Genomic DNA, 15783 nt, shown 5'->3' with positions numbered 1-15783 from the left:
AACTTGAGTTCTTGAACTCTAGCCCAGCCATAAGAATCCTTTCCACTTCTTTCTGGGGAACTTTGCTTTATCCCATAATGCTGTGCAGAAGTGTGGTGTGTGTGGAGAAAGTGTGCTTTCCTTCTCTACTACCAGCACCCAGTCCAGAGCTGAAAAGGAATGGACACTCAGTGTGTTGACTTTGTTTGAATTGAGTCTTCTTTTAGAGAAAAACCTTGAAGGTTGAGGGGATTTAGACTGGTAAGAGAGGCCTCCCTGAGTTCGACAGGATCCTCTGCCCCCTCTCCCAAATTCAGGCTTCACAGACTTTCCCAGCTCTTCTGTTCTTCTTCCCCTCTTTGTAAGAGTTACGAACAGTACTTGGAAAGACTGTCTCCCTTATGTTTCCCTGATTCTCCTTCAGATATCCCCCAAAAGACCTTATGCCTGAGAGAGGTCTTTGTCCTTCCCTATAAGTGGGGCCCCTAAGGGCCCACTTATGTGTCCTAAAAGGCCTGAAGTCCTGGCCAATTGCCTGGCAATTCAGGCAGCTCCTGGAGAAATCCTGGTGAAGGGGGAGGTAGGGACTAAAAGTGGGAGCTGCCCAACAACTGGACTCAGGAAATGGGACTCAGGACTTCAGATCGTACCGCAGAGCAGGAACTGTCATTGGCCAAATAATTCTCTTTTTTTTTTCCACATCTCTATTGGAGTATAAATGCTTTACAATGTTGTGTTAGCTTCTGCTGTACAACAAAGTGAATCAGCTATATGTATACATATGTCCCCATATCCCCTCTGTCTTGAGCCTCCCTCCCACCCTCCCTATCCCACCCCTCTAGGTTGTCACAAAGCACCGAGCTGATCTCCCTGTGCTATGCAGCAGCTTCCCACTAGCCATCCATTTCACATTTGGTAATGTATATATGTAATGCTACTCTCTCACTTCATCCCAGCTTCCCCTTCCCCCCACCCCATGCCCCCAAGTCCATTCTCTACGTCTGCGTCTTTATTCCTGCCCTTCCACTAGGTTCATCAGTACCACTTTTAAAAATTCCATATATATGCATTAGCATACGGTATTTGTTTTTCTTTCTGACTTACTTTACTCTGTATGACAGATTCTAGGTCCATCCACCTCACTACAAATAACTCAATTTCGTTCCATTTTATGGCTGAGTAATATTCCATTGTATATTTATGCCACATCTTCTTTATCCATTCATCTGTTGATGGACATTTAGGTTGCTTCCATGTCCTGGCAATTGTAAATAGTGCTGCAATGAACATGTGGTACATGTATCTTTTTGAATTATGGTTTTCTCCGGGTATATGATGTGCCCAGTAGTGGGATTTCTGGGTCATATGGTAGTTCTACTGTGAGTTTTTTAAGGAACCTCCATACTGTTCTCCATAGTGGCTATATCAATTTACATTCCCACCAACAGTGCAGGAGAGTTCCCTTTTCTCCACACCCTCTCCAGTATTTATTGTTTGTAGATTTTTTGATGATGGCCATTCTGACCAGTGTGAGGTTGGCCAATTAATTCTCATGTTGTGATGTTGAGTCAGAGAGAGATGAATGCCTTAGAGGCTGAATGAACAGCCATCTGCAGGGAAGTAGAGAGGTCTAACCAATGCCTAGACTACTACTGAATATTCTTGGACTGGAGGTTAGGTTTCTGCCAAGCCATGGACATTGGATACAAAGGCATAGTGTTGCCTTTTTGGGATCTCCCTCTAAATACTGATGTCTAAACATGTTTTTTACCACCCATTGCCAAGAGATGTTTTTGGGGAGTGGCATAACCCTGCAGGGGACCACAGCCCCAGGTAGCTTCTGAGCTGAACAAATTGTGACAGAAACAGAGTTGTTCTTTGATACCCTATCTTGCATCATCTACCTGTCAGAGGGTGGCCTGATCTCCAGATCGTTCCCTGTTTTCCCGTTTCCTTGTCAGCACTACCTTTCTTCCTGGCCCTGTTCCTGCTCTAATTCTGTCCTGCTTCCTGCTTTCACCCAGGGGAATTGAACAAGGTACAGACATGACTCTATTCCAGAGGTAGCCTTTCAGTATTTCATAACTCAGAACTGCCTCCACCAACTCCCTCCTAAAACTAGAGGAAAATTCATGTGTGTTAGGGGAAGAAAGGTTAGATAATGTTGGTGCAAGCGCTTTCCCTCTTCATATCTCATTCTAAATCCATTTCAATTTCCATCTTCTGGAAAATTAGTGCTTGAAGGTGAGGACAGAGGTTACCTTTCCTGTGGGAAAGTGAAAATTGAATCATGTCGTTTGAATCATCTGTGCTCAGTCCACAAGACAAAGGCAGAATTGTTCAGCACCACGGAGAGTACCTTTCATCCTGAAGATGAGATCAAGGGTAGGTGAAAGATGAGGATTGTGTAGCTGGGACCCCCACCAGTCTGATCTCCTTCCACTCCTGGCTAGCCACCAAGTATCCCTCTTTTCCTCAATCCCTTAGCATTCACCCCCTTCTTTACTTAACTAGGCTTTTAGGAATGAACTCCCTTAACTTTCCACCCACCTTTCTGCCTCCATGTTATCTGCATCCCCCACCCATCTTCACCTCCCTTCCATTTCAGCAAGGAGCCTTCCTCCTCTGGTCTGATTCTGGTTCCATCTTCTCTTGACTCCTCAAAGACCATGCTCCATCAAACATCTCCTTGTTGACCCAACTTCCTTCCCTTCAGTCTAGGACAGTGGTCAGGTGTTCCCTAGCTCCAAAGAATCCTTCAGCTCCAAAGCTCCCTCTGACAGTCATTTACTCTCATTCCTTCTCTTCGCAGTTTAACTCCTTGAAAAAAATAGCCTGTGTTCACTGTCTCTACTTCCTCATCTCCTATTCCCTCCTAAACCCCCTGGAATCTGGGCTCTGTTCTTACCATTCAACCAAAACTCTGTTTGCTGAGGCCACCTGTGACTTCCTTATTTCTAAATATTGTCTTTATCTTATGGACTCATGTGTTTATTTGACCCTGTTGATTTCTTCCACCTTGAAACTACTTGAAGGTCTCCCTAGATCTCGTCTTTCTGCTCCTACTCAATCTTCTTCTTCCACTCATTCCCTAATATTGGATGCTCCTCAGGACTCCATTCTTGGCTCCTATCTCTTTTCACTGTGCTCATTCTTCCTGAGAAGACTTATTCTCCTCTGTGGGCTTCCATCACCACCAGTCCACATCTCTTTCCTGAGATCCCAAACCTCAGTTCCTACTGACTAATGATGCCATCTAAGTGTCCAAAAGCCACTTCAGGGCTCAACATGTCCCATACTGAGTTCATCTAATTTTCCCTGAGTGTAGTTATGCCTTCTCCTGCATTGTCTGTTTTAGTAATTAGTGCCCCTTTCCCAATTACTCCAAACAGAAAACTAGGAATGTCTGGACTCCATCTTATCTCTAAAGTCTGCCACTCTACCCTCTTTAACATCCTCCTTTCTGGCCTTTTATCTTCTGCTTCTGTTTAGCTCAGGTCCCTGTCATCTCCTGCTGGCACTGTTGCAGTAGTTTTCTGACCTTCAGTCTCATTCCCTTCCCCTCCATCTTCTATATGGCTATGAGAGGGTCCTTCTCCACCTCAAATCTGATCATGTTACTCCCCCACTCAAGGCTTCACTGGCTTCCCCATCATATTCTTTTTTTTTTTTTTTTTTTTTTTTTTTTGCTGTACGCGGGCCTCTCACTGTTGTGGCCCCTCCCACTGTGGAGCACAGGCTCCAGACGCGCAGGCTCAGCAGCCATGGCTCACGGACCCAGCCACTCCACAACATGTGGGATCTTCCCGGACCGGGGCACGAACCCGTGTCCCCTGCATCGGCAGGCGGACTCTCAACCACTGAGCCACCAGGGAAGCCCTCCCCATCATATTCTGAGTAAAGAACAAAATCAAGACCCATCCTCTCCCGCAGTCTGAGCCCTCCTGGCCCCACAACTTTATTTCCTGCCACTTTTCATCATGCCTTCTAGATTTCAACTATAGCAAAATACTGTTCCTTGAATATGCAATGCTAGTTTCAGGCTTCTGAGCCTTTGCAGATGTTCCCTGAACATCCTTCCTCCTTCCTCTTAAGCTAACTGGTGAACTGATGTTTTGAGATCTTTTCAAGTGTCTTCCTCTGTGAAGTTTTCTCTGACTTCTTTGTTCCTTTCCTTCTACTTTTATGGCCCTTGTTACATTTACTGATAATTACTGGGAGTTCCTCAAGGATGGGCCTATTTCTGTTTATCTTTATGAGCCCCAGGCCTACCACTGTTAAATAAGTGAGAGAAATGCAGCATAATGAAGTGAGGCGAGAGAGAAGACAGAATGCCCCCTGATCAGGCCCCTCTTCACCCTGTGGAGGGAGCATCTATTCCACAGACACCTTCGCACATAAGCCAGGCCCCAACATGTGTGGTGCCAGGGCTGCTGCTGTGGATCAGTCACTGCCAGGGCACATTGTTCATGATTGTGTGGGTCCCACGGAGCCTGTACTAATAAAAACTTTATAGCTAGCACAAATGTAGTGCTCAGTATGTAGTATACTAACTACTATTCTAAATGCTTACATATTAAGCTCTAGATTACGTAGTATCACTTTATCCTCACAGAAACCTTTGACATAGGTATTAGTATTAGTCCCACTCTACAGATGAGGAAACTAAATCCCAGATCACACAGCTAGTAAACGGAGGAGCCAGGATTTTCTTTTTTAAAGAGGGATCTTTTTTTTTTTTTAATTTTAGAGGATTTTTAACTTTTTAAAAACATTTATCTAGGCTGCACCAAGTCTTAGTTTTGGCATGCGGGATCTTTGTTGCGGCATGAGAGATCTTTAGTTGCAGCATGCGGACTTCTTAGTTGCAACATGTGGACTCTTAGTTGCAGCATGCGGACTCTTAGTTGTAGCATGCATTGCAGGATCTAGTTCCCTGACCAGGGATCGAACCCGGGCTCCCTGCATTGGGAGAGCAGAGTCTTATCCACTGGATCACCAGGGAAGTCCCCAGGATTTTTTAAAAGAATAGTCTAAACTGGTCTCCCTGTATTGTTTTCTCTGTTTTCCTGTAAATTTAATAAGTTCTATAGTAAAGCATTTTTAAAAGATTTGACTAAATCAATGTGTTTTAAACCCCTCCCCCACCCTTTTTAAAAAAGCAATAAAACCTTTCTTCAACCAAAATCTTGCAGAAAGGCTGATATGTAAATGAAATCAAAACAGATCTATTCTGGTTGAAGGCAAGCCAGATCCCCTCTTATTACTTTCCTCTCTCACTCAGCCCTGCCCAAGGCACAGGGTTCAGGAAACACAGTTGAATGAAAAGCACTGGACCAGACTAACTCTTAAAGATTCTTCTGGCACTTTTCCTTCCTCTAGTTATACTGGCCATACTCTAGTTATACATACTCTAGTTGTACATTGGCCATTAGCCTATATATTCTGTCCCAGAAACAGTGAGATTGAGCTATTAATCATCTCTGTAGTCTTTGGAGAATTTGTATGCAGGGTTGTAGAAACATAGGTTGCTGTTAGAGATGCATCTCAATGTCTGTCTCTGCTGAGTGTTTATTAACAATCTTGGTAATCGCCACTCTAGTTCCTGGATCTAGCTAACTCCTGTCAGCTGTCCTTTGGGGCATTTTAAATTCTCCCTGATTTCTTGGAGCCAGATGCTTCCTCCTGCCTGGATTCCTCTCTGATACTTATATTCGTGAATATTTCACATTTAATCTCCCTGATTACATTTCCATGTGATGGTCATGGTGCATTGGCTGTATGTCTCAGGAAAGACATACAGGAAGCCCATAGTAAAGGCTTGAGTTTGCAGGCACAGTGCCAGAGATCTTTGTTCCTGCCACTAAGATGGCCTTCTATCATGGACAATGACGGGGAGATGCTGAATGATGAGTTTGCATGGGACCTCTCAGTCTAGGGCTTTGCACCCTGGCTCTTGACCCAAAGGGACTGGCAGTTTCACTCAAGGACCAAATGCCACTAGGACCTGCCCAGTAGCCGCAGGGACCACACGTGGGTCCCTGTGACCAGAGTTGCTCAACAGCTTCCCAGCCCCTCATCCTTCCTGCACCACCTCCCTCCAGTATTGCTACCTAGTACTTCCAGCCTGATGAACTCATCTGCACTGAGGAGGGAAAGTTAGCCCCAAATGCCTGAGAGCCTAAGTTCTTAAAGTTAGCTGTTGGAGGAGGCAGGGATGATGGTCAAAGAGGCAAGATGAACCAAGGGGCATAGTGTCCTGGAAGCTAGCGGAGAAAACCATTTCCAGATGGATGTGGTATGTGTGACATGTGACAAATGCTACAGAAAAAGTAGAGGAAATTGGAAATCTGCCACTGCTTCCCTGGTAGGGCTCCACAGGCACGTTTTATGGGTTTTACCCTTTGAGAAGCCCGCCCTCAGGCTGCTTTGGGAGTGAGCCTTCCCTGCAGCCTAGAGCTCAGCCGTCAGGTCTCCACGTTCCCTACAGGCAGCACTTGCGAGGCTGTTTTGGCCACAGAGAGGCATGTAAAGGCCACTAGAGGCCTCCTGCTCCAGGGCTGCAGGGGATAGATGCTGCCAGTAATCAGTGTCCCAAGAAGGAGCTGAGCCAGGGAGGCAGAGGATGAGGGACTTGGAAAGACTGTGGCATGGGAAGTTGCCTGGGATGCAGGCACTGCAGCTCCCCGCCCCCCCTCACACCTGTTCTGCCTTCCTGTCCCATCCCCCTCAAGGACAGCTAAGGATGGAAATCAAGGACACAGGCCCAGGTTCTGCCCTCGGGAACTCACAAACCACTATGGCAACACAGCCCACCCTGGGCCTTGCACTCTGAATGGCCTAAGGAAACATAGACAAGGCCAGGATTTCCCTCCCAAACATTCTAGACTTTTCCCTTTTCCCTTAGTGACAAGCGTGTTTTCATCCCCACTGCTTCATTCTAAAGGGAACAGAAATCACCCTAATGGCTATATACCCTTCCCTTGACGGGTCACCAGAAGCCACTCAGATCCCTGGGCCTGGAGCATTCTGCCTGCCTATCTGTCTGCGCTCCCTGGTCCCCAGAGGCAGAGCAGGCACAGCCCTGGATCCTCTCTGCAATCCTTAGACCTTAGGCATACCACTCTGTGACCCTAGGCAGATGGTTAGGGTGGCAGCACCTGTATCGATGGTTGGTCATTAGTTTCTCAGGGAGAATGTGAATGGCTCCAGCCCCTTCCAACTGACTGAGGCAGGGTGGGCCAAGGCCCTGGATCTTGTAGCAGAGATTTGGGGTGTTTGGGAGGGAATAGTGAGGCTAGAGTAGGACTCTGGGCAGCACGGCGCCCATCGCAATGGGAAGAAGTCAGTAAGGAGGGCAGTGAGGGAGATCGAAACAGTTGCAGACCCTGGACGACGCACAGGATGCATGCTTTCCTACCTTCCTTGTCATCTGTAGCGTCAAGCCCTGTGTGGGCAACACAGGACTAACTGGCCACCAGCTGATTTGTCATTATTTGTCTTCTCACCTACCTTTCCCAGCCAACCATTTAGGTTCTCGCAGGAGACACTCTTTAGCACTCATCTGTGAAATGGAGAAGTCCTCATTAGAACTGCTGTGGCTGCAGCCTTGAAGTCTAGCCTGGCTTGGACAGTCAGTTCTCTGGATCCTGTGAAGGGATCGTTCAGTGCTAGGGGAAACAGAGGGAGAAGGCCTGTCTCAGGGAGCACTTACCCTGACCTAATGCAGACTTAAATTCACAGGAATCTAGAAAGACCTTTCCAAACAAGTACATAGGAAGGGCCCTGAGGAACAGGGCAACGAGTATGGGAGGTTGGAGAAGGTGGTCCTTTGGGTTTAAGGAATTGCGGTAGGCTTCCTGGGGGAGGTGGATCACACAGGACTTAAAAGATAGACACCCAGGTGGGTGTAAGTAGCTCTTCCACCCAGCTCAGTGTCTTCCTCCCGTGGTAGATGGGTCTGTCCCTCCCTCCCTGAATACCCTGCCTGCTGCCAGGGAAAAATACCTCCAGAGGACAGGTGAGAGCAGCCCACTGTGTTCACTTCTTAACAGCTCCCTATCTCTCTGCTTTCTCCCCCAGGACCCAGCCGCCGCCTCCATCTCAGACGGAGACTGTGACGCCCGGGAGGGTGAGTCAGTAGCCATGAATTACAAACCATCCCCGCTCCAAGTGAAGCTGGGTGAGTGTGTCTGGGGGGTGAGGGATATGTGGGGAGTGGACAGACAAGGTGCTCTGGGCTGGGTCTACAATGAGGTGCCACAAATAAACCAACTCAAGCTAGCTGATTCCAAGACTCCAGCCACCAAGTCATTGGCACCGCCAGGCACCTTATCTCCTGCAAGGCCAAGAGGGAAATTACAGTTCTCTACAGGAGCCCAGAACTCTAGAGGCATCTCTGAGGCCAAGAAGGCTCCAGGTATTCCAGGGGATAGCTGCAAGGGTAAAAGCATGGAACCCCAGAGAGTGGGTTGGCAGTCCCATCAAACACTGGACCAGGCTAAGAGGAAGCTGCCTTAGAGGTGGGGTGTCGGTTGCTGTGTCTGAGGGGTAGAAAGGAATGAGGCTCCCAAAACCTAGAAGCTGAGCCCCTCTCCCCATTCCTATGTCAGCCTATCTGGAGATCTCAGGATCTCATCGGCTCCTGTTTGGGGGAGCTTTCCCATAGTTTCTTAATAAACCCAAATCTCTCCCCCACTTTCCAGGGTCACCTTTCCCTTGGGGGTTTATCTTACGTCCACTCCAAAGTCAGTTTATGCTACAGCCCGCTCCTTTGAAGTCACACGTCTCCCAACCATGGCCCAGAGCTCCTGCAGCTGCTGCTATCACTTCACCCTACGCCGAATACTGCGTCTCTCCCTTCAGGGACCAGTTTCACTCACCCAAGTCTGCCATGCATAAACAGGCTTGTAATTAATAATTTGCCTTCGGGAATTCCCTAGCGGTCCAGTGGTTAGAACTCCGTGCTTCCACTGCCGAGGGCCTGGGTTTGATCCCTGGTCAGGGAACTAAGATCCCGCAAGCCACAAGGTGTGGCCAAAAATAAATAAATATAAAAATAAAAAAATAAAAATTTGTTTTCACGAAGAGAAGTTATAACATAGTGCATCCAGGAAAGAGTTAACAATTAAATACAGGCTGTCACTATCCTTCCAAACTTCTCTGCCATCCCTGCCACCCTCCTGCCCATCTTTCTCCTCAGGCTCCAGCTGCCCATCAAATACTGGACCCCTCCTTAGTCCTGAGAACCCTTTCCTATCTGTTCTAAAACATTCTCCCTCTGCAGCTGCCAGGACTCCTTTTCACAGAGTCCTGTTATGTTATTCAGCTTTTTGTTAACCTTGTTTTTCTCCTTCCAGACCAAATCCGGGGAGCCCCTCAGGCTGTTTTTCTAAACAAGAGAGCAGTCCTCTCAGTGGAATTTGTTCATTGTCCCAGGACACCAAACTCAAACTGTTTTTGAGCAGCCAGTTTTATTTGCTTATTATTGTTTAACAATACAAATATTTTAACAAGTATAACTTCTCCTTTACTCTCGCCCGTCATATTCTCCTCCCCAGAGATCATCATTCCAAGCGTTTTTTAGTTTTTTCATTTTATTTTTTATTTTAACACAAGTGGTATCATACTGTACATATTTTCTGAAACTTTTTTCGTTTTTGTTTTTGTTTTCCACTTAATGTCTTAGAGCCCCTTCCAATATCAGTATATAGAGAATGACTTCATTCTTTTAAATAGTTGCATAGTAGTCTGTAGTTTTGTTTTCCCAGTTTATTGTTAGCATTTTTTGTTTCAAACAATTCCAACATGCTTTTAAAATAACACTTAAGAAATAAAATAAAATGAAATAAATAAAATAAAATGACACTCTTTTGTCTTGCCCATTACATTACCACCAAAGCTCCTCTAGAAAATTCACAACCTCGTTCCAGTTGCACTGAGGAAAATCCCCACCAGGAACTTTAAGGCGAATTGCACCCCCTAGAGGCTTGGGGTGGTAATGGCAGGTGCTGCCTGCTGGAAAGGAGGTGGAGGCAGGTTTGAGGGAGTTAGGTGAGCAGTGGCAAAGAAAAAGGGTTAGAGACTGGGAGATGAGAGACACGGAGACATGGAGGTCGAGGAAATTCCAGAGTCACAGTAGCTGGAAATGCCCATCCCATCCTTCCTCTCTGGAGCTTGTGGTTATTTTATGAGAGCTTTCCCCTGGCAGTCCTTTTTCCTACATCGGGGCTGAAATGACAAGGAGGAATGGGTAGCCAGGCCTCCTCTAGGGCCCAGGCAGCAACTGGCTACTGGTAACAGGGCCACACATGAGGCAATGGGTCACCTGGTTGCCAGTCCCATGAATCTGGTAGGCTATGGAGCCTCAGAGAATTCAGAGGCTGACAGAGGAGTCAGAAGTAGTCTAGGCAGAGGGGCTCCCCCAGCCTCCTGCCCCTTACCCTGCCAGCCCCATCTGCCCCTCCCACTCTACAACCTTCAGTGGCTTCTTTTCCTTCTGCATTAATCCCTAACTCATCTGTTTGGCATTCAAGGCCTTCATGCTCTGAGTCTGTAATCAGAGGGAGCCCCCAGCCGCTTAGCACAGGACCTGAGACATGACTGGTGACACAGATGTTTGCTGAATAAATAAACGACTGAATAAATGTATCCTACTTTTCTAGAGTGACCTCCCTCCATCTTCACCCCTCCATCCCATCCACATCCACACTTATTACACTCAACTTCTAAGTGCATTTTTCTGTACACTCTCCCTCCTTACTAGAATGCCCTCCTCTCTCCATCTCAAGGTGTCACCTGCAGGAAGCCCTGCCATCCTTCTGCTCTATGTTTCCTGCTCCAACCTTTCTCTGGAATCAAGCACACACTAGCTGCCCAACTTGGGAGTACAGCTCCTGGAAGACAGGGGTCAGCCTCCTCATGTTGCCCCCTCACTATCTGCCTTAGGTTGTGCAGAGCCAAGTACTGTCTCTCCCGAGCAGCAGGGCCTGGAGTTGGATCCCTGCCTCAGTTCTTAGAGAAGCAAGGGGTTTCACCATGGAGGCCCAGCCCAGGCTGCCCCGAACAGTAAGGCAGGGTGCCCCTGGGGGCAGGACACAGCTTCCTTCCCGTGTTCCCCTGTAGAGAAGCAGCGGGAGCTGGCCCGGAAGGGCTCCCTGAAGAATGGTAGCATGGGGAGCCCCGTCAACCAGCAACCCAAGAAGAACAATGTCATGGCCCGGACAAGGTAGAGGCCCCACCCCCACCCCGCTCCACCCTACCAGGGCCCTGCCAGCCAGCACCTATCTCTGCTGGTTCTGAGCCTCCCGTCTTCCCTCCCTCCTCAGGCCCAGCTCCTCTCTGAGAGGAGAGGGCCTCCCAGGATCCAAGGTGGCGAGGGTGGCGTAGGGTGAGGGAGGTGGTCGGCACAGCCTAACCCAGTTCCTTGCCAGGCTTGTGTGCTTCAGTTGCCAATCCAGTCCCCACAATTCTCCACCCAGGCTGGTCGTCCCCAATAAAGGCTACTCCTCGCTTGACCAGAGCCCAGACGAGAAGCCACTGGTAGCCCTTGACACGGACAGGTGTGTACAGAGACATTGGGGCAGCCGGGCAAGCCACAGCAGCCTGTGCAAACACACAAGTGGGCTGTACAGGACGTACTTGCTATATTGTTGGAATTGGGGTGTTCCTCAGCCGGGAGCTCTCCAATTGTGAACCCCCGCAAGGAATGGAACTTTTTACCTGGAGGTGGGAGAGAGCAGAGAGAGGAAAAGGCAGCTATGCAATCTGCTGCTGTCCTGGGACAGCTGATCCAATGGCTGCCCCTAAAATGGGCCCTGATGCCTTGCATGGCACCCTGCCCCCTCTGAGGAAGGCGCCCTACTGCTGGAAACATACCTGGCTAGATCTGGACTTTGGGAAAACCCAACAAACCAGGGTAATTTGAGCCTAGAAAAAAAAGGAGGGAGGGCTCTGGGGGATTTAGGAGGCTAAGGGGGGCAATTAATTTAGAAGGGTGGAGCTAGGGAACCTGTCTTGAAACTGCATTCGCACAGCAAGCACCGTTTTCACTGAGACCGTGCTGTTTATTTGGAAGTGTCAGGGAGGGCTGAGGTGTTGACTGATGGCGGCGGGGGGAGGTAACGAGAGTTTTCTATTTAATATCTGGGAGTTACTTCCTCTCTGTCTTCTTTCCCCTGCGGCCAGTGATGATGACTTTGACATGTCCAGATATTCCTCCTCTGGCTACTCCTCTGCTGAGGTGAGGCCCCATTCCTTCCCGTCCTAAACACACGTAAGCAGGCCCACCTCCAAGAGAAGGGGTGGGGCCAACGCCAAATCACACCCTGAGAGGAGCAGTGGGCAAAGCTAGGCGGAGCCCATGCGGGGGGGTTGGGGCCTGGGATAAGATATGGCCGGAAAGAAAGGTGAGGCCTTGGACTCCGCCTCTAGTGCCAGGAGCCCAGGGTTAGGGATGGGGCTTGGACCTGGGTTGGAACAGGAACAGGGCCCTTACCTAGATGACACCTTACGGGAGTGGGCCTGAAATGAGGGCAGGGCCCGAATAGAGGCAGGACCTAAGGTGGGAAGTTGCCCTTAGAATGGGGTGTGGTGTGTAGCGGGGTGGGGCCCCAGGGGGACGTGCTTGTAAGGGAGGCCAGAACTGAGGCTGGGGCCGAGGAGGTGCAAAGCCTGGGGTTTTGGAGAGACCTAGGATGCAACAGGTTGGGCGCCGATGGCCTGGGCATGTGGCCCCAGCCCTGCGTGGTGCCTCCAGATGGTCCCGAGCCTGACCTCCCTCCCCTTTGCCTACAGCAGATCAACCAAGATTTGAACATCCAGCTGCTGAAGGACGGCTACCGGTTAGACGAGATCCCCGACGATGAGGACCTGGACCTCATCCCCCCCAAGTCTGTGAACCCCACCTGCATGTGCTGCCAGGCCACGTCCTCCACCGCCTGCCACATTCAGTAGCTGGCGGGGCCGCTGCGGCCGGCCGGGGTGGGGCCGCCGGGGGCCAGGTTGGACCAGGCAGGGGCCAACCCCTCCCCAGCTCGTCCACCTGCCCCCGGCCCCCGCACACCCTACAGCCGCCAACCTCGTAACAGTCATTGCTTCCTCCTATGGTAGGACGTGTACCTCTGTGTGTTCATGGAGCCGGAGAAACCAAAACCGGGTCTCTCTCCACCCCCGGGAGTGCTGAGGAGGGGAGGGGGCGGTTTGTTCAGTTACTTGGGGGACCTCGCCCAGCATCCTGCCCCCTCCCCAAAGCTGCAGCCCAGTAGAGGAAAGGGGTGACTGGACTGCAGGGAGGCCAACAGTAATGAGTGGGGGAGGGATCACAAAGCCAGGGGTTTGGACCCACCCACGTGAAGCCATGAATCCCCCAGCACCAGCCAAGGAAAGGGGCTGGGAAGGAGAAAGGCCCAGGGCAGTAGGGGCAGGGCGCAGCCCCTTAGAGCCGCCTCCACATGCCCCCCTGCTGGCCCACGTACCATCTGCGTTTCTACCCTCATCTCTAGATGGGAAGCCTGATAAAGCTGCCCAGTGGGATATTGTCCCCCACCCTTGGGGATCACTGCCTTCTTTCTCCTCTTTGCCTCATTCACCCCCTTCCTTGCTCTCTGGATTGTGTGGAGGGTGAGGTGGGCGTTACAGACAGCCAGAGTTTAGGGTGGTATGATCTGCCCTCACCTGCCCCTAACTAATGCATCTGTCTCTCTGTACCCTGCCTCATCCCCCCACCCAACACACACACACACACACACACACACACACACACACACACACACACACACACTTACACTTCTGTTCCATTCATTGGTCTCTGTCCCTGGCTGGAAGCAGGAGTTAAGGCTGGCCTCGAATGCCCCATTCCGGTCTCACTCTAGCCCAAGATCCCAGAGGCTGCTTCCCAGGAAGAATCTTCAAGGAAGCAAGCCTAAGAGAATACAGTGGCTGCATGTGTATGGCAGGGACAGCTTGGCAGAACGTGTGTGTGCCTGGGGCTGTGAGGGCGTGTGTCTACATCTCTGCATTGGGCCTGTGTCTCCAGATGTCTGTGGCGTCCGCGGCGGGGAAGTGACTGTGTGGCCTGTTAACAGTGTGAGAGGCTGCCCAGCAGTGCAGTGGGCTGGCGGTCAGAAGGCTCTGGCACTCTCCCCGTTACCTCCAACAAGCCATTTATATTCTCTGGCTTTCAGTTCCCTCCACTGTACAATGAGCAGCATCTGAAATTATTTTTAAGGTTCTTCCAAACCTGAAGGAATTTCTTCATAGGAATTTCTGTGGAGGTGGATAAGGAGGTCTCTGTGTTGTCTTTTGAGTACATCTGGTGGCTTCCTGCATTGCACATCATTCATTGCTTCCTCCTATGGTGGAAAAGAGAGGGGGAAGTTCCTGTGGGACCTGTGTAATGCCTGAGTACAATCGGATCTTTTGGGAAATGTGTGAGTGTGTGTCTGTGTGTGTCTGTGGATGTGCACATGTATGTGAGTATCTATGGTGTGTGTAGCTGTGTGGGTGTCTGAGAGTCAGAATGTATGTACTACTGCTTCTGCTGCTGTTTCTCAGTGGTGGCAGGGGTGGGGGTGGTGGCTAGAAAAGCTGAGGATGAAAATCAAGAGGGAGAAGGTGACCAAGGCCCTCCCCTGGGCCGGGGCAGTATAGATCTGCCCCGTGCGAAGGAAAGCAAAAGCACAGATAGCCCACGCCTGGTCAGGTCTATGCCGCACAAACCCCGTATCCCAGGGCCACTCCTCCATGCTGACCTCCCCCATGTGCTGGCCAATCCACTCTAATATATACCACTCACATGGTGCCAACGTGCACAGGACACACACACAGCCCAGTTCCTGGCTGCCAGTCCTGGGAGGTGGGAGTTGGGAGGGGGCAAGGGCAGTGAGAAGAGAGAGTAAGGCTGCTGGCTTAGGAGGGGTAGCACCTCTCCCTGCACCACACCCAGGGACTGCCAGCTCCTGAGTGCTAAGGTGCAGCTCTCCACCCTCAACTCCTCCAACCCACGCCTAACTCCTCCAGTGCAGGGACCCCGGTTAGATGATGAGAAAATGCCAAAGGGAGGCAAGGACGGAGAAGACACCTGCAGGACTCACACGGCCCATACTGGCCCCCACCTGAGCCTGTTTCTCCCCCCCGCACCCGCCCCGGTCAGCATACCCACCCCCCGTCATCTGGGCCCCAAAACCAAGCTTCCTACTACTACTACCACCACCACCCCCCCCCTCCTTGACTCACCCTTCGAGAACACGGGTACCTCCTCTTTTCCAGGCAGGGCCCCCGCCAAGGCTCACTTAGACTGCTGCCTTTGCTGCTGACATGCTGTGTGACTCTGGCCCACTGCTCAACCTCTCTGGCCCTGAGGAATAAGGGAAAGGCTCCCTCCCCACAAGATATACCTATTTCCCTGGCAGGCAAGGGCTTCTACCTGAGGCAGTGTAGCGAGTGTAGCGGAGAGAAGTACGAAGCTGGCAGCCAGCACTTTCTGGGTCTAGGGAAAGTGCATGGTTCCCTCCTTCCCTGTGAGGGAGGTTGGAGGGGAGGAATCGAGGCCTTAGTTTGCCCCCTGCCACCCTTGCCCCTTGTAGATACTGCCTTAACACTCCCTCTACCCTCAGCTCTGGCTGCCAGCCAGCCGTTTCTCCGTGCTCACTAATTTATTTCCAGGAAGGTGTGTGGAAGACATGAGCCGTGTATAAAATTTTTTTTAACATTTCCATCGCAGTATTGACCATCATCCTTGGTTGTGTATCGTGTAACACAAATAATGATATTAAAAGCATCAAACAAGCCAGCCTCAGCTCCCTA

General features: G+C 50.3%; 1 protein-coding gene across 4 annotated transcripts in view; it reads left to right on the top strand.

Annotated features, from left to right (window-relative positions):
• The window catches only part of FAM219A (family with sequence similarity 219 member A), a 55284-nt gene extending 39515 nt beyond the window's left edge, over window positions 1–15769 (top strand). Inside the window, exons 2-6 of one of the 4 annotated variants that reach the window (XM_032635867.1) lie at window positions 8062–8110; window positions 11104–11206; window positions 11460–11540; window positions 12166–12220; window positions 12778–15769. In XM_032635867.1, the coding sequence (XP_032491758.1) occupies window positions 8062–8110; window positions 11104–11206; window positions 11460–11540; window positions 12166–12220; window positions 12778–12933 (444 nt within the window). In that variant the 3' untranslated portion in view covers window positions 12934–15769. Of the gene's footprint in view, window positions 1–8061; window positions 8162–11103; window positions 11207–11459; window positions 11541–12165; window positions 12221–12774 lie in introns of all 4 variants that reach the window. The other 3 variants (XM_032635864.1, XM_032635866.1, XM_032635865.1) reach the window with 3 other exon arrangements.
• The last annotated feature ends 14 nt before the right edge of the window (window positions 15770–15783 follow it).

The sequence above is a fragment of the Phocoena sinus genome, chromosome 6, assembly GCF_008692025.1.
Source record: "Phocoena sinus isolate mPhoSin1 chromosome 6, mPhoSin1.pri, whole genome shotgun sequence".
In the NCBI taxonomy this organism is placed as follows: Eukaryota; Metazoa; Chordata; class Mammalia; order Artiodactyla; family Phocoenidae; genus Phocoena; species Phocoena sinus.
This window is presented reverse-complemented; position numbering and strand designations above follow the sequence as displayed.